The 18,670-nt window shown below is 35.4% G+C and overlaps 1 protein-coding gene across 8 annotated transcripts in view; it reads left to right on the top strand.

The window, feature by feature from the left end:
- The window catches only part of Rabgap1l (RAB GTPase activating protein 1 like), a 566,460-nt gene that overhangs the window by 48,644 nt on the left and 499,146 nt on the right, over positions 1-18,670 (top strand). For 5 of the 8 annotated variants that reach the window (XM_042258403.2, XM_076547797.1, XM_076547796.1 and 2 more), the window contains exons 2-6: positions 4,350-4,529; positions 6,131-6,323; positions 7,946-8,156; positions 10,348-10,522; positions 18,489-18,646. In XM_042258403.2, coding sequence (XP_042114337.1) covers positions 4,392-4,529; positions 6,131-6,323; positions 7,946-8,156; positions 10,348-10,522; positions 18,489-18,646 — 875 coding nt within the window. In that variant the 5' untranslated portion in view covers positions 4,350-4,391. The remainder of the gene's footprint in view (positions 1-4,349; positions 4,530-6,130; positions 6,324-7,945; positions 8,157-10,347; positions 10,523-18,488; positions 18,647-18,670) is intronic. The other 3 variants (XM_042258404.2, XM_076547800.1, XM_076547801.1) reach the window with 1 other exon arrangement.

Raw genomic sequence — 18,670 nt, 5'->3', positions numbered from 1 at the left:
GAAAGGGAAAGGAAAACAGAGAAGCAAGTTAAATAAACAAAACTTAGACAAGGGATGGAGAATGATGTTTTAGAGTGGAAGGGAAAAGAGCAAGAGGTTAGAAAAGATGAAAATGAAAAAAAAAAACAACAAAACAACAAACCAAAAAGATTTTTATTTTTATTTTTATTTTTTTATTTTTTTATTATTTTTTTTTTTTTTGGTTTTTCGAGACAGGGTTTCTCTGCGTAGCTTTGCGCCTTTCCTGGAACTCACTTGGTAGCCCAGGCTGGCCTCGAACTCACAGAGATCTGCCTGGCTCTGCCTCCCGAGTGCTGGGATTAAAGGCGTGCGCCACCACCGCCCGGCACCAAAAAGATTTTTAAATAATAAGATCGTTTAGGAAAAAATTAGACAAATGTAAGAAAGGGAATAAAGATAAAGAGGTTTACTGTTTGTTTTGGGAAAACAATAGTAGCAATTACTGAAAGTGTAGAGAGAAGAATAAACATGGTGGATGGGGAAAAGAAAAGCACAAGGATGGCCCAATAATGAAAAATATGTAAATGAAACATTGTTAATACTGTAAAGAAGCAAAACTACTGTTAAAAATCTAGTAGAAAGAGAAAGGGGAAACACCAGGGGGTGGGGTGGGGAACAAGGAAGGGAAGATGAGGTGGTGGAGCAGCTTCCTGTGGGTTGGTGGCTCTGTGTACTTGAGGCACTAGGGAGCACCTCTTGAGTTTGTGGGCTCTTGTATTCCCTTTGTTTATGCTGGTGTTGAGCTTTTTGGAGGATTTTCCTGTTTTCCATCTTCCTGCCAGGGAGCTGTGTTCATTTTGGCTTCTTTTCTGTGAGCACCTGCCTGTTTTTCCTGAACTTTTCAAGTGTCCTATGGTTACCTTTGTGAATTTCTGACACTCTTCTCTGTCTCTGTTTGGAATAGAGTGGTTTTTTAATATTATTATTATTATTATTATTATTATTATTATTATTATTATTATTACGATAAGTCTTCTCTTTCATTTGATCACATGGTGGTAGCTTCTGGTCCAATATCTGGCACAGAGATTGGGAGGCCACTTCTTACAGTGTATGCAGTTTCTTGCAGAGACAAATTGCTCGCATGAAGATGATTAGTTCGTACTCACAGAAGGCTGCTGTGAAGTTGTTCAGGCTTACAGTGTGTGCTTCAGTTCATTTTATACACTTAGGATACTGAACCTTTACATTCTATACATGTCTCTTGAAATGGTATTGTGTATGGTCTGTTAGTATTTGTGTGTCTATGTTTTGATAAATTTTAACTTTTTATAGGTTTATTTGTATTCCTGACAGTCTTTTTTTTTTTTTTTAGCTGTTACTGCTTAAAATTGTGATAAAACAGGTTAAAGTTGTGATATATGGGGAGAAAGTTTATTTTCACAGACTTAGAGACTTCATGTGAAAAACATGGAGCCACTGAAATATAGCAATGTAAAAAAAACCCTGCTTTTAAAATTAATTTCTAATTAGCATACAAATTATTATGTTTCCTTATGGCATTTTTATACACTTACCACCTTTTGTAGTACTTATAATAGGGTGTGATATTGATTTGTTTTTTTCTAGACTGTCTGTATCTTAAATGAGAATGTTAGCTTTAGGAAGACAGAGACAACAATGATTTTACTAATGAGTATAGTTTTTGGTGCATAGTAGGGACCCATGGAGTATGTGTTAAATGCATGAGTGAAAAATGAACCCTAGAAGGTGTAGTAGTCCTGAGAGTCAAGTCTGTAACATGGGAAAGAATTTGATTTAATTAAAGTGTTCTAATGAGAGAGTGTATTGTGCCTATTAAGGCATGGCAAATAGGCTGGCTTCCATTTGAATATAGCAAAAATGATTTTAGTCTCGTTTTAAGTTGAATCTGATTTTTATGTATTCTCTTCTATATCCTGTTTTTTTCTGCTGAAAGTATTTCCCTGGAAGTAGATAGAGGAGGGGCTGATTTTGGAGGGAATGAACATAACCTGCTGGCGTGGAGTGGAGTAGTAAGGTGGCATCTAGTTTCCTTTGATTAAGGTGGTAGAAATACTTAGTTACTAAAATGAGAAATATGGGCGAGAAATGGTTATGGAAAGTTCATTTGAAATTCTGTTTGGTGGGCTGGAGAGATGGTTCAGTGGTTAAGAGCACTGGCTGCTCTTCCAGAGGACTCGAGTTCAATTCCTAGCAACTACATAGTGGCTCACAAATGTCTGTAACTTCAGTCCCAGAGGATCTGACACCCTCACACAGACACACATGCAGGCAAAACACCAATGCACATGAAAAAAAGAAATTCTGTTTGGTCACGTTTGACTTAAGACACTGATAAAACTTCTTTGGAAATGACAAGAAAGGGTTTGGATTCCAAGTTAGGAAATTAGAGGAAACATTTGTGTTGGGATAGAAATCAGGGTAACTGTGAACATAGAGACACATAGGAGCTTCCAACACAGTGAGATGGTGCCTCTGGTGAGTGTGGCAAGGGGAAGGAACTTCCAACATTTAGAAATCAGGTAGAAAAAAATGTAACAGTTAACAGTGACTTGGAGTAGGATGGAGCCCAGAACGATATTTGGATTGTATGATGCTTTGGCAAGTAAGGATTCAAAGTGCAGCTTAAAAGAGGAAAAGACATGACTTGCTAATTCATGCTGGAAATTCATAAACACAGAACATATAAAGTGGTAAAGTAACTACAAGATAAATGAAGGGTTTTACGAAGAAAAGTGGTTTACTTACCTAGCAGCAATAAATAAATGACAGATAGATGAGTAGTTGATTCCTTTTTGTTTGGGTATTCTTGAGAATTTTGATTTTTTTGAAAAAGTTGAAAAGTAAATTTTGAAAGTGCAATTTGAACGTGGATTTTTTTCTTCCCTCCCTCCCTCCCTCCCTTCCCTCCCTCCCTCCCTCCCTTCCCTCCTCCCCTCCCTCCCTTCCCTCCTCCCCTCCCTCCCTCCCTTTCTTTCTTCCTCTTTTTTTGGTCAAGATAATGGTTTTAGTGCCACCTAATGGCAAAGTGGAACATTGCAGCTGCGATTATATGTCCTGCGAAAAGAAGGATGTATTTGAAAGAACATTTCTGGGTATTTTTGTTTATGGACTTCTGTCCATAGATTGCAGGGTCCTGTGTTCTTTAGGTCAGCCTGCCTATCCTGCCCTTGTCACATTACCCATTTATTCAATTCGATTTCATTTAAGGTTCTTTTTTGTCTTTTAGGTTTAGCTCATGTATTTCTCTCTAAGAGTTCTCTTTTCCACAACCTTACTTAAAATTACTCTTACACTCTGCACCATTTCCTCTTTCATTTGCTGTTTTACTTTCTTTATTACTTTTAGATTGGGAATGATCTCTTGCTCCCTCCCTCTCTCACCCTCTCCCCCTCCCTCCCCCTCCCATCTCTTCCTCCCTCTCTCCTGCCACCCCCTTCTAGTATTTAAGCTTTGGGACAGCGCCTACCTGTCCAGCCTTCTTCAGGCATGTAACCCAGGATTGGGTCCAATGTCTGATATGTATAATATCCTCAGTCAAAATTAGTTGTGTGAATGAATATATGAACTTCTAGAAATTTTAAGTTTCTGTAAGACTATAAATCTGTCAAGAAAATGGAATTTCATTGTATTTGATTATTGAGACTTAACTTGGTATATGAATACCATGTATGAAAGCTTTCTTTTTTGAGTGTTGCTAAATATTATTATCTCTGGAAAAGAAAGTCACATGTCTTAGGGTCTTGAATTTTATATTAACTTGTCAATTTCAGCAATCTCCTAAATATTTCAAAGTATAGTACTTTTTTTGAAAGCATTTGTATTTAATAAAGTAGTTGAATATCTATATTTTATGAGACAAAGTTTTGCTATGTTTTTCTTTTTTGCTGTGTTGAACTTCTGGGCTTAAAGGCTTTTGCTATCTCAGACCTGGGTAGCTGAGACTAAGGCATGTACGTGTGTGTGTGTGTGTGTGTGTGTGTGTGTGTGTGTGTGTGTGTGAATTTTCTAATTTTTCTAATCACATGCTTATTTTCTCTCTCTGTTTAAACAAATGAATAAAATCTCCAGTATTTCTTAACAGAATAGTTAAGCAGAAGTAAATTTATTTGTTGAGGTAAGACTGGTGTGTGTTTTAGGTAACAGTATCCTTTTAGTCTGAAAGTTAAGAGTGGAAAGAACACATTTCCACCATGTGGCCTCATCCAAGAAGACAGCCCCTCTAATTTGTAGATAATCTGAATGCCAGGATTCTTTTTCATTTGAGCCATTTTATAAAGTTTTCTTAGTTCATTTTTAAACTAGTTTGTTATTAATCAAGTTTTACTTTTTTTTATACTCTTTAGTTTTGCCAGGTGGATGTGGGAAGAGAAGTTTGCAGAACTGAAATGGAGGTCAGAGCTTCATTACAGAAGGTTAGTGGGTCATCTGATTCTGTGGCCACAGAGAACAGTGAAGAATTTGTTTTGGTTCCTCAGCACACAGATGATACTTCTACAAAGGATGACGGAAAGCCGCAGCTGAAGGTATTTTTTTTTTTTCTAATATGGTACTATTTTTCATTAATTTGCTTTGGAGCTCATCTGAGGATGAAAACTGAAGGGTTTCTTAAAGTACTGACCTGGATAATAAAAATCAGTGTTTGATTGATTTTTTTTTTAGATATTCTTGATAATAATAAAAATATTTTAGTGCTTTACCACCCAGGGGCTAATTATTTGGTTTAATTTTTAAGTTTTTTTTTTTAAATTCTCTTTTGGTCATTTACTTTCTATTAAGAAATTCTAGGAGGAAGAGATAGAAGGGAAATTAGAGAATAAGTAATATGTGAATTAAACTACTGGTTAAATCTTACATAAATTTATTTGATTGTTTTTGTTTCTCTTCTGAGTTTTAATTGAAAGATTTTTCTGTTGCGGATTTTATGCTTTAAATCATGTGGTGAGAATTTGGTAGATGGTTTAGCATTGACTTATTAGTTTAAAAGTGTATATCTTATATTTTTGGCAGTTGAATTTTTATTTGAATATTTTCCTTCTCTTTTTTTCTTAAATTTTGGTTTGCCTTTTGTAAGCCAAAGATTCGAAAGCAAACCTGGGTATATGTGTGTAGGAACTGGTAACCATTCTTTGTAAGCAGGAATGGAAATAATCAAGTACTATTGATGATTTTTTTTTCCAAGATGGGGTTTCTCTGTGTAGTTTTGGAGCCTGTCCTGGATCTCACTCTGTAGACCAGGTTTGTCTTGAAGTCACAGAGGTCCGCCTGGCTCTGCCTCCCAAATGCTTGGATTAAAGAAGTGTGCCACTGCTGCCTGGCTGTGATTGTTCTTAATATTAATTATGGCATCAGAATATATCAATGAGTCAGAAATACATTGTAAAAGAGATTTTTAAATACTTTAATTATGTCTGGTACATAGTTCTATTTAAGTAATCTCAGTGCCTTTTTTTTTGGACAACTGTATTAGCATTATTGTTCTTAAGATATTAGACTTGTGCCTCATCTACTTTTCAGAAAAAATATGACTTTAAGAAAATTAGTAGCACTCTGGTATCTAATGAAGAATTTATAAAGAAATTAAAAATGTTTATAGGATGATACTAAGAAATATGATTGTTTAAATGATATTTACAATGTACCATATTTAAACATTCATTTTCCCCTTAAAACACATAAAATTAAGTCTGATTTTGTGTGTGTGTATGTAGCATGTGTGTGATACAGTATATTGTGTGAAGGTCCAAGGACAATTTTCTCGAGTTGGTTCTCTCCTTTGACCATAAGGGATCTGGATTGTAGGTAGCAATTGCTTTTACCCACTGAGTCACCACACTGGTGTTGTATCAGTAGGATCTTGTATCAGTGTAGTTTGAAGGTACCTACAATGTTTTATGAAGAATCCTTTTGTGAAACTAATAAGCCCCCTTTCATTCAGTTGATTTTATTATTCAGGATTACAGTGTGTTATGGGTATGTGAAATTAGGTATCACTGGGTAAATTCTTAGTATTTACTGACTATATATTTGAAATTTTAGATCTTAGTTTCTCAAAATGAAATGTTTTAAATAAATTAAGCCCCACAGTTAAGAGGATTAAAAAAGAAATGTCTTGTTCTACCTATAGATAGCTTCCAATGGTGATGAACAGTTGGAAAAAGCCATGGAAGAGATTTTGAGAGATTCTGAGAAAGGACAAAGCAGCCTACTTGTTGATTGTCAGGGTTCCAATGATATTTCAGACTACTCCTTTGGAGATGTTCCAGCCAGCCAAACAAATAAGCCATCTCTTCAGTTAATTTTGGATCCATCAAACACAGGTAATGTACCAAATACTTAAAGATGATATGAGGGAATAGAATAAAGAAACAAACCAAAATTGCTGGGCTATGGTGGCTCAAGCCTTCAATCCCAGCACTTGGGAGGCAGAAGCAGGCTGATCTCTGTGAGTTTGAGGCCGGCCTGGTCTACAAAGGGAGTTCCAGCACAGCCAAGGCTACACTGAGAACTAAGAAACCATGTCTCGAAAAACAAAAGAAAACAAACCAAAATTTAAGACAAAGACTAGAAAAAAATTTAGTTTAACATTGCCTTTAATACTGACAAAAAGATTTGTGTGTGTGTATATGTACCTGTGTCAGTATATGCACATGGCACATGCCTATGCATCCACAAATGTCAGGGAGTGTTGGCAAGAAAAAAAGACTATTTTCTTTTGGTGTTTGAGATGGCATTTCTCTGTATAGCCCTGCCTGTCCTGGCACTCTGTCTGTAGACCAGGCTGGCCTTGAACTCACAGAGATCCGCCTGACTCTGCCTTCCAAGTGCTGTGATTAAAGGCTAATCATTGAAATTCTTGAATATAGACACTTACACATTTAACCTCTTGGCAATTAACCCTCCTTCTTCTCCACATTAATTCTCTTTTATTTTTGGAATTTACTTAATAAAGTGTTAGGCATTTGCATACTGTCTCCTGCCTGAGTAGTCTTTCTTGGGTACTTTCAGTTCCTTCTCATGTCATTTTTCTAAAGCTGAAGGAACTTATTGCAACATTTTTTTCTTCTTTGAAAAAAAATCTCCTGCTTAATAACCTTCCAGAGAATATTTCATTTTTAGATCCTATTTGCTCCACTTTAGAATATTTTAGTTACTCCTTTTATTTCTCTATTTACCTTGTTAAAAATAATAAAAATTCTTATTCATATTTGTAATAATTTAAGTTTTGCCTACTAATTTTATTGTCTATAATTTTTAGATCCATTTACCTGCATTGTTTTGTGTTTAGAATCTACAGTTAGGAATTATTTTTACACAGATTTGTAGAATATTTATATTTTTACAAAAAAAATCCCCTCTTCAGTTTTAGAAACCCAATTACAGGACTGCCAGTAAGTTTTCCTATGTATGATGTTTGCTAGCCACTGATGCGTGATTTTACTATAGGACCTTGCTTAATGCTTCCCATGTTTTAGTTGACAGAAATGCATAACAACATATGTGCATGTAATACTAATACTAAAATAATATAAATATTGATATTGTTTAAATAAATAAACTTAATGGCTTAAATGTTTTATAGTTTTTAAAAATGAATTTTGCTATCTTTTTTATATGCAGGTAGATATTCTCTAAGAATGATGAGTTTTTAAAAAATGTGTATAGAATTATATATGTACTCCCCCATATTATATAGAGAGGAAAATTGGATGAATGAGTTTTTTAAAAATGTGTATAGAATTATATATGTACTCCCCCCACTATTATATCGAGAGGAAAATTGGGTGAAGCAATCATCAAAATCAATTGTAAGAAAAGCAACTCATTAGAATACTTAATAGTTCACACAAGCTATGGAGCCAGTGATAAGGAAAATGAAGAAATGACTGTTGTTTTTGGAATATGTACTAGAGACTTGATTGTTTTCATTTTTTTTTTTCAGAAATTTCCAAACCCAGACCGTCTTCTCCAAGTGGACTTTCTGAAGAAGACAGTGTTCTATTTAACAAATTGACTTACTTAGGATGTATGAAGGTTTCTTCCCCACGTAGCGAAGTAGAGGCTTTACGAGCAATGGCAACCATGAAAGCCTCCAGTCAGTACCCCTTTGCTGTTACACTGTATGTGCCCAATGTTCCAGAAGGTTCTGTGAGGTAAGCTTTCTTTTTCTTAAGGTATGATTAAGTGTTCTGAGTGGTGGTGAGTATGTCACATCATGAAACAGATGTAGAACTGAACTGTGAGTTCACTTATGCTCTCTAGACTTACAATGCAAATTAAAAATTACATTTAGACTTAGAACTTGTTACTCTTTGCAGAGGATATTTTCAAATTATTAATCTAGTAAGTTAAGTACTACGTATCTACTAAAAGCATTGTAAATTTACAATTTTTAAAAAAGATTTATTTATTTTTATTTTATTTGCATTGGTGTTTTGACTGCATGTATGCCTGTGTGATAGTGCCAGGTCCCCTTGAACTGGAGTTACAGACAATTGTGAGCTGCCATGTGGGTGCTGGGAATTGAACCTGGGTCCTCTGGAAGAGCAGCCAGTGCTCTTAACCTCTGAGTCATCTCCTCATCCCCTAGATTTACAAACTATTGATAAAAATAGCCTTTAATGTTTTAGGAAAACATGGTGCTACTGTATTCTTTATGTGGAATATGTGTGGGGACATGTAGGTGTGTGTGGAGGCAGATGACAGCCACTGGTGGTATTCCGTAGTTGCTGCCCACCTTTTAAAAATTTAAATAAAATTTTGGAGCCAAAGTTTCTTAGTGGTCTGGAATTTGCCAAGTTTCCTAGGCTGGCTTGCTGGCAGCCTGTGGGAGCTTCTGGGTCTACTTGTCGACCTCCCTAGAACTAGCATTACACCCACAGGCGGCCACACTCAGGTCTAACTCAGGAGCTCTTACTTGTATAGCAAGCACTTTCCTTTGTCTCCCGAGCCTTCCAAAGGAGAGGTAGTGACAGTCAGATCCCTGGGGTTGGTGTGTGCCAGTTTAGCCACAGGTCCCAGTGAGAGATTCTGTCTCAAAAAACAAGGTGAACAAGAACACTTACTGTACAAAGCAGAGGACCTGAGTTTGGGGTACTACCACTCAAGTTAAAGGAAAAAAAAATCATGGTGTGGCTACGTGCCTGTAACCCTGATGTTGAGGGACAGGATTGATGGGACTTGCTGGCTGCCACTCTAGCTGTGAAAGATCATAGCAACAACAAAGAAAACAAGATGGGGTGTCTTTAAGGATTGATAACTGAGGTTGACCTTTGACCTCCTCATATATTGTACATGCACTTACACCTGTACACACTAACATCTACAAGCCCTCTAGGACAGATGCATACAGAGAAAAAGAAAAGAATAAAAAAGAAATGGACTTTCTAGGAATGATCTCTGCTATTCCTTCTCTCTTATTTTTCTCCCGTGGTGGTGGTGAATATCCCAGGCAGAGGCAGGTGTATCTCTGATTCAACGCTAGCCTGGTCTACATAGTGAGTTTTAGGACAGCCATAGCTATGTAATAGAGAAACTTTATCTTGAAAACAAACAAACAAACAAACAAAACCAACCAAACAAAAAAAAACCCAACAAAAATATTCTTTGACAATTTGATGGGTGTATGTGCTGAGTGTTGGATATTTTCACCCACTCTTTATTATCCTTGTCTAGCCTCCTCCTTTCTTTTGCTGAAACTTTTTTTTTTCAAAAATCCTCCTCCTGCCGGGCGGTGGTGGCGCACGCCTTTAATCCCAGCACTCGGGAGGCAGAGCCAGGCGGATCGCTGTGAGTTCGAGGCCAACCTGGGCTACCAAGTGAGCTCCAGGAAAGGCGCAAAGCTACACAGAGAAACCCTGTCTCGAAAAAACCAAAAAAAAAAAAAAAAAAAAAAAAAAAAATCCTCCTCCTACTTTGATGTCTTTTTCCCCCTTTACTGGCATGGCTTTTAACAAAACAACATAAAGTCTGTTGGTATGATTTTATATATATCTATATCTATATATATACACACACACACATACACATACATATACACACATATACATATATATGATATGGTATGGTATGGAATAGCTATATGATATATATATATAGTTATAATTTTATATATATATAATTGACTGGAGAGTATGAGTTGGCTCATAGGAAATAAGAATGAAGAAATTGTTAAAATGAAATGTTTTTTTTGTGTGTTTATATGTATAAGATTTTCAGTAACATGAAGATAATTCATTTACTTGTATTAATAACCATTTTGTGATTTTAACAGTTATATTATGTCATATTGCCATGATTTGCTTTCATAGCTGATATTTCAGTCTCATTTTTTTATTATTGCAGAATTATAGACCAGTCAAGCAGTGTGGAGATAGCATCCTTCCCAATTTATAAGGTGTTATTCTGTGCACGTGGGCATGATGGGACAACAGAGAGCAATTGCTTTGCATTTACAGAGAGTTCTCATGGTTCAGAAGAATTTCAGATACATGTTTTCTCCTGTGAAATTAAAGAGGCAGTAAGTACGATACAATGTAGCAATTTTCTACAGAGGTTAATTAGGATATATTTTTGAACTCTTTGATTTTCTTTTCTTAGAAAGACATATGTAAACTAGATATTATGTAAACTTGGAGACTATAGCAACCATGTTAATATTTGCAGTGGCAAGGCACTGAATATAGAAAGCTAACTAAGTCTGATATGTTGTACATGAACATGATATTGTAGGTAGAGCAGGTATAATACAAAATGCCATTTGGGAAATTGTCCTTCTACCCTACCATTGTAATATTTGCTTATGCTCAGAAAGGATGAGTATTTTTGTGACTCTTATTATTTTGTTCAAGCTCAGTAGTCCAAATGTTTTTTTAAAAATGCATCTTACAATGCCTGATTTTCTGCTGGGCTTGATAGTTGTATATTGCTTTCACTTACATACTATACTAACCTTGTTTCTTAGATCTTTGTTGATTTTACTGGTGATGACTTTTTATCACTTTAAGTCTTGAGTTCATTCTTCAGTTGGCCAGTTAAAAATACAGATGCTCTTATAGAATTAGGGGAACTTGTAGTCCTTTGAAGATGTCAGTATATTCTTAGCAATTATTATTTATTCTTGTGGTTTATTCTTGTATTGGAATAATAGTTCAGAAACAAATGCTGTAAATGCATTTTTTTCTGAGTTTATCTACTTGTCCCCCCACTCCAAATTGTATTAGTTTATTACTTGAAGCCTTTTCAAAGGCTTTGATAAGTAGGTTTGTGTGGGCAAGTTTTCAGGTATGCTCGCTTTTGAAAATTTAAATTGCCAACAGAAAATGCTAAAAGCAGCACCATTCTAGTCTTTATTTACCATACAGCATGGACACATAATTTTAATTATAGACACTTTTATGACCATAACACAAGAATTCATAGAAATGTAGATCTTTGTGAGTTTAATATGAAATATGATTGGAATGCTATTTCTTATGTCATGGTAATTATTTTGCTTTACACTAAAATAAGTGTGTGGAAACACATAATTTATATTGTACCTATAGAAATTCTCTTCTAGAATTCATGCCTTAATCAAACTTCAAATTGTTAGCATTGCTTTTTCAGGTAAAGCCTTATTCTGTTTCATCCCAAAGTTATATATATATATATATATATATATATATATATATATATATACTCACTTCTTTCTGAAAAGCTGTGATTGGCAAGAGTGATTGGGTCCAAGTGTGCTGATAGTGTATCTGGCATGTAGTAGATATGAATGTAAGAATGTTAAAAGAATAAATGGGTTTTTGTGAATGAGAGGCCTATTTGTGATTCTTACACACTCCACTGCAGAGGTGGGGAAACAGATTGGTAGAGTCCTGGCATTTCATGTTGACAGCTGTCACTTAATACACCTGTATGGTTACTGGATCACTGGAACTGAACAACAAGGGGATAAACTGAAGAATTCAAGAACCTGCTGCTTGAGAGATGGAAATGATGCCCTAGGAAGAAACTGAGAGGGAACCTGATGCATGCATTTCTATAACTGATGGTATGCAATCTCTTTTAGGATTATAGTATCTATTTATTTATTTACGAATTGAAGAGCCTTTAATAGTGGGTAATGAATGGGAAAAAAGTGGGAAATTCTTGACTTGATAATTTTGGAGATACTACTATTACATTTCTAGACAGTGTATTGCTGGCTGTGATTTTCATGTTTTAATTTTTAAAAAACACACTTTTGAAAGTTTTATTGTCAATCATTGACGAATAAAACATATTGTTTGAAAAAGGAGGTACAGGACTATGGCCATTAAATCTTATTGGGAGAGAACATTTGTAAATATTGAGTAACCCAGTGTATATAGAGAGCTTATGTCAGCCATTGTGTGAAGCATCTGCTTGATTGATGCTCCTAACATCCCATGGATGGGTAGGATTTTTTTAGACAACTGACATTATATTTGCCTGGAACAACCTTAATTTATGCCTGTTGTCCAGGTATATTACTAATACCCTTACATTTACTTTAAAAAATGTTCTGGTTTAGATGATAATTTGTGTGGTTACCTTTTGCTTGACCCAAGACAAAGAGAATGGGTAAAAGAGCTGGGCTTCAAATTGATGCCTTTAGCTCAGAAGAACTATATATTTATTTTCAGCAAATAAATAAATGTTGTTGTTTAAATATTGTAAAAAGTAGGGGCCAATGAGATAGTTCAGTGGATAAGGGTGCTTGCTGTCAAGGCTGACAACTTCAGTTTGATCTCTGGCACCTATAAAGTGGACCTATCCTCTGCCTTCTACCCACATGTGCAACACCACACACACATATGCGCACACACACACACACACAGAGAGAGAGAGAGAGAGAGAGAGAGAGAGAGAGAGAGAGAGAGAGAATGTAACAAAAGAGAAAATTAAAAAAATTATAAAAAATAAATGTAAGCCTTTGCTTTTTGTTTTGTTTTGGAAGTGAATTTATCAGCTGCATAGCTTGCATTTCTCTTATGTCAGTGGTGTACTCAAGTCTTTATGGAGTCCGTCAACATCTTCCTCACTTATTAAAAAAATAATATAATTACAATTTGAGTTAATCTGAAATCTTCTAGTTATATTTACTGGTCATCTAGTTGTCTGCTTCCCAGGAGTTACCTGTTTTGTGGTAAAGGGACAAATACTATTTGAGTCCTTTTTGGTGGACACAAGGAGCTTAAAGAATAAAGGACAGATGACAGTCTTATTATTTATGCATGATGTGCAGCAATGCCATTAATTAATTTCTTTTCCCTTTTTTTCTCCCTAAGGTTTCTGCATGATACCTGAAGGTTTTCCTACTAAAGGGAAGAAGATGCTTCCTCAAACAGTAACAGCATGGTTGCTACCCTGTGATGCTCTTATTTCACCATGAATCTCCTCAGGCAGCAGATGCCAACAGTGGAGAAGGGAAGCCTACTGAGGGTGATGACTCTCTTGGACAATGTGCTACCAGGATACATTTGACTTATTGTCCTGGGTAGTCTTCTGTAGGACCCTATTGGACTGGATCTTCATGATATTTGGCAAAATAATTTGACAGTCCAACCAAATGTATCTTAATGTCTGTGATCTTTGTATAGGGAGAATGATGCAAGCTTTCTGCTGAGGTACTGCAGACAAATCAAAATGTCAGAAGTAGTAAAAAAAAGATAAGGAGGTACTCATGCTTCTTGTGTCTTTGTGGATTTGCTACACAAAGCTTTAAAAGAATACTTTAAAGGGCTCAGTTAATGCTAAGATACACTCCCTCTCTATTTGTGAGTATGGTATATGCACCTGTAAGTATTCATTTGTGTGTATATATGAAGGTGTGCATACACCTATGGTTTCAGTTTTCCTAGTTCTAGGATTTACAAGTATCTATGCTCAGCTGGATAGTAATTTATTTTCTAAAACTTCATTTTGGCAATTCTTTTTTTTTTTGTTTTTTTTCGAGACAGGGTTTCTCTGTGTAGCTTTGCGCCTTTCCTGGGACTCACTTGGTAGCCCAGGCTGGCCTTGAATTCACAGAGATCCGCCTGGCTCTGCCTCCCGAGTGCTGGGATTAAAGGTGTGCGCCACCACCGCCCGGCTCTCCATTTTGGCAATTCTTAATGATAATGCATTCAAGCAAGTTGTTAAATTGAAAAAAAAAAAAAAGGAAAAATCATTTCATTTCTTTTCTTTTTTAGATAGGGTCTATGTAGCCCATAGAGATCTGCCTGCCTCTACCTCCCAAGTACTGGGATTAAAAGGACGTGCTACCATGCCTGGTCACATGCTTGTGTCATATTTTTATGTTTATTTTTTGGATGAACATTTTCTTTTTTCTTTTCTTTTTTCTTTCTTTTTTCTTTTTTTTTGAGACAGGGTTTCTCTGTGTATCCTTGGCTGTCCTGGAACTACCTCTGTAGACCAGGCTGTCCTCAAACTCACAGAGATCCTCCTGCCTTTGCCTCTTGAGTACTGGGAGTAAAGGCATGTGCCACTACTGCCAGACTCAAATGAACATTTTTTGCTAGTATTTCTAAAGAGTAGATTATGTTACATGAATATTAATGGAAAAATTTTATATTTGAAAAAGCAGCTATATTTAAGTAAGTACCATTGTCATTTAATAGCATCATTTGAACTTCAACTGTGTAATATTTACCAATTTGGAAAGTACTGAAATAAAGAAAATAAAGTTACCAAAACTCCATAGTAGTTAAGATTGTAGTGTATCTCTGGTTTCAGATGTGTGTGTACACTCCACCTCCAGTAGCAGCAGTCAGAAGCTCAGTTTTGTGTGTAATGTTTTCTGTAGATACTTTGTGTGGAAACAGTTCTACTGTACTGTTTGTTAATAAACCTTTGCCTCCCGCAGAAAAGTGCCTATTTTAGATTTTTTTTGTGTGTATATGTTTGAACAATGTGCTATGTATTGAGGTGTTTGTCATGGTATGGATTTTTAATTTACTTTATGTAATTGGTTATATAACCAGTTACATAGTGCTCTAAGAACTGATGTTGATAATCACTGTCTCTGAACTTTACCTTACTAATCCTTGCATCACTTCTGTTCTGTTCACCGACTCTAGAATTCACACATAATTTTAACCTTTTTGGTGGAAATAGCAATTTGTAAGATATGCCATTTAAATTAATGGGCTATATTATAGTTAAATTTGAAACTTAATCTGACATTTTTGATTTTGGCTCACCTAATGATTTTTTCTGGGTCAACTTAAACACATTTTATTTATATTCATTTGAATATAAGTTTTATGTTCTCCAATGTGTTCATAGCACCTAGAATGTTACTTTGTGCACAGAAAATGCTCAAAAAATTTGTTTAATGAGTAAGTTTATTGTGAAAGACTTGAGGGCTCTACTTCTTATTAATACTAGTTCTTTACTGCTTTTATTATTTTCACTTGTTTATACAAGAACATGAGAGACAACTAAGATACTGCATCATTATGAATGTTGTGCTATAAATATGGTTCTACTGCTAATATTAACTATATGTGTGTGCAGAGCTATTTCTATAGAGCTGTTAGTGTTACAATGTTAAGTAGTTGATTTAAGAATTGATTTGATATTGGAAAAGTAGTTTACGGTAATGAATAATTGGTGAAAGTGCGACTATAAGAGTTTGAGGACAACTCGTTTTAAAATGTAGGATGCAGATATATATGTATATGTATATGTATATGTATGTATGTATATATGCAGGAAAACGTTAATTCCAGAATGTATAAATTAGACAGAAACAAAAAAATGAAGTAGCATATTCCATTTGAGGTAACAGATTCCATGTTTTTAAGTGCTGAGGTCAATTGTAGCACCTTGTTTACACTCAAGTCACCACTGAGTGTAAATCACAGCTCAACAATTTCTTCTATTGAAAGGAATAGTTTGGCTTTAAGAAAATTAAAAAAAACAGTGTTTCCTAGATTAATATGTTCATTGATAATTTGACTTTCAAACTGAGAAATTTGTTAATAATATTCAGTAAAATCTTACTTGTATATCCTAGCATGAAGTATTGAAAACAGTACCCTTGTTTAATTTTTCTCACCATATTTTTATTATTGTGGACCCAGGGATAAGAATAGCTTCTGGGGGTTGGGGATTTAGCTCAGTGGTAGTGCACTTGCCTAGCAAGCTCAAGGCCCTGGGTTCGGTCCTCAGCTCCGACAAAAACAAAAACAAAAACAAACAAACAAAAAAATAGCTTCTGAAAAGTGTTATATTTATAGTTCTTTGCCACTTTGGGAAAAATTCTGAGTAATAAATAAATATGAAAATACAAAAATAATTTCATAGTTACTAGAGTGACCTAATGCTAATAGAATAGATTCAAATATTTTCATTATTTATCCTGGAAATCTTTTATACTCCAAAACCTTGAGTGAAAACACTGAAAACTTTTCAAATCTTGTTACCATAAATACTGTATGTTCAAAGGTTGTAGCTTCAGTGCTGTAGCTCAGTATCTAGCTTGTTGAAGCTAAGGGAGGCCCACAGAGAAACGGAGGACTTTAGCTAAAACCTTGTTTGTGAATGTTCACTGGGACGATGTAGCTACCACCCTCATTTTTGCTTTCATTGCAATATTTTGTAGCCTAGATACATTTACAAATGAATACAGCTTCTTTTGTGAACTTAAATTAGTTCAGTTTTATGTTTTTTTTTTTTTTTTTTTTTCTGACACAGGTTTCTGTAGCCAAATTAGCCTTGAACTAGTGATAGTCCTTCTGTTTCAGCCCTTCTAATGCTGGGAGTACAGGTGTGATCAACCTGGCTTTAAAAAAATACTAATTTAAGCTGGGCAGTGGTGGCACACGTCTTTAACCCCAGCACTTGGGAGGCAGAGGCAGGTAAGGCAGGCAGAACTCTGTGAGTTCAAAGCTAGCTTGGTCTACAGAGTGAGTTCTAGGACAGCCAGCCTATGCAGAGAAACCCTGTCTCAGAAACCCAATGTATGTGCATCTGTGCACTATATGCATGCAGGAGCCTGCAGATGTCAGATGAGGTCTTGGATCCCCTGGAACTGGGATTATAGACAGATGTAATCTGGGAATGAAATTTGAGTTCTCTGCAAGAGCAAGTGCTCTTAATCACTGGACCATCCTGGATTTTTGTTTTAAAAGTTCATGTTTATTAACTTTTTAAATATCAGAGTTTAAAGAAACAGCAAGAATATTTGAAAGACGTCTATTAAGTTAATAATTCTTTCTTAGTGAGGCTAGTATTGTTTCTACAATACTAGTAGACTACATTTGGGCATATTTATGTAGTCTAGGTACTCACATAGGCATTAATTCGTTGAGCCTGAGTCTCTTCTTTACTACTCTGTGAAAACAAGTCATTGATAACAGAGAACTAATCAAAACAATGCAACTTCCTTTAAAGGTCCTCAGATCAGCACTCTAGACTCTACCCAGTCACTTTACTTGTTTGCAGAAAGAATTGCAAATACCTGTTGGCTTGTTTTGTAAGGTTATTCAAACTATTAAGTGGAGTAGTATGTATAAACTGAGTTGGTCAACAAACTCATTGTATCCGAAGCTGTATATATAAGAGATTTGTATTGATTGATGATAGCAAATAATATCTGTTTCCCCTGACAGAGCAATCTTTCATGTATCTGGCACCCAAAAGATCCCTGTTGTTGATATTGGGGAGAAGTTGCTTTGATAATAAAATAATGTGATACATCCCCCCCCCCCACAAATGGTATGTGTAGTACAGTTAAGCAGTTTCTTTGAAGGGAATGTTCCATTGTCTTAATTAGATATCAACTGGGAAAACCTTTTCAAAGAAAATATTCCCTAATAATGAAATGCTTTTTGGTTCTCAAGGTATTTTTTTTTCTGGTTATGTATTTTGTGCATCTTGTTAGTGAGAGAGGTTATGAATCATAGTTAACAGTGCCGACTCACTGTCATTCCTGAGTGGACCTGAACCTGCTGCTGGTCTTCATTCTCAGATCTCAGTTTCTAGCTGCAGCTCTTTAATACTAGTTCCCCTCTCGTCTCTTTTTATATTGACAGTGTTTACTATGAATCTTAACTGTGTAGGTGTAAAAATACTCATCATACTTGAACTTAAGTTTGTGAAGTGATGCATTACTGTTGACTTCATGTTCTTAAACATTCTCTGGAATTAGTGTGCTATTTGAGGGATACTCTGGCAATATTTTTTTCTTGGATTTCTTGCTAATGATGGTCTTCATATATAATAATTTAGAATTAGGATGATCTGCACTTACTATATATGGTTATTTACCTGCCACTTTTTAATGCATAATTGATGAAAATGTTTTTATATACTGTTCAAATGGTTGATAGATTCTTACACTATATTTACTTTCTGTACTAAAGAAAACTGTGGGTATGGAAAGTTAGACTTGCAAAATGGGTGAGAAGGATATCATGGTTCATTTAGTGCTTTGGTCTAATTACATTTCCATTTTCACTTTTTAGGTAAGCAGAATTTTATATAGTTTCTGTACTGCATTCAAACGTTCTTCCAGACAAGTGGCTGATGTTAAAGATTCAATCATCCCAACCCCGGACAGTGATGTGTTTACCTTTAGTGTCTCCTTGGAGGTCAAAGAAGATGATGGAAAAGGAAACTTTAGGTGAGACTATCTGAGAAGAATAAT

This window comes from Peromyscus maniculatus, chromosome 11 (assembly GCF_049852395.1).
Source record: "Peromyscus maniculatus bairdii isolate BWxNUB_F1_BW_parent chromosome 11, HU_Pman_BW_mat_3.1, whole genome shotgun sequence".
NCBI classification, from domain to species: domain Eukaryota; kingdom Metazoa; phylum Chordata; class Mammalia; order Rodentia; family Cricetidae; genus Peromyscus; species Peromyscus maniculatus.
This window is presented reverse-complemented; position numbering and strand designations above follow the sequence as displayed.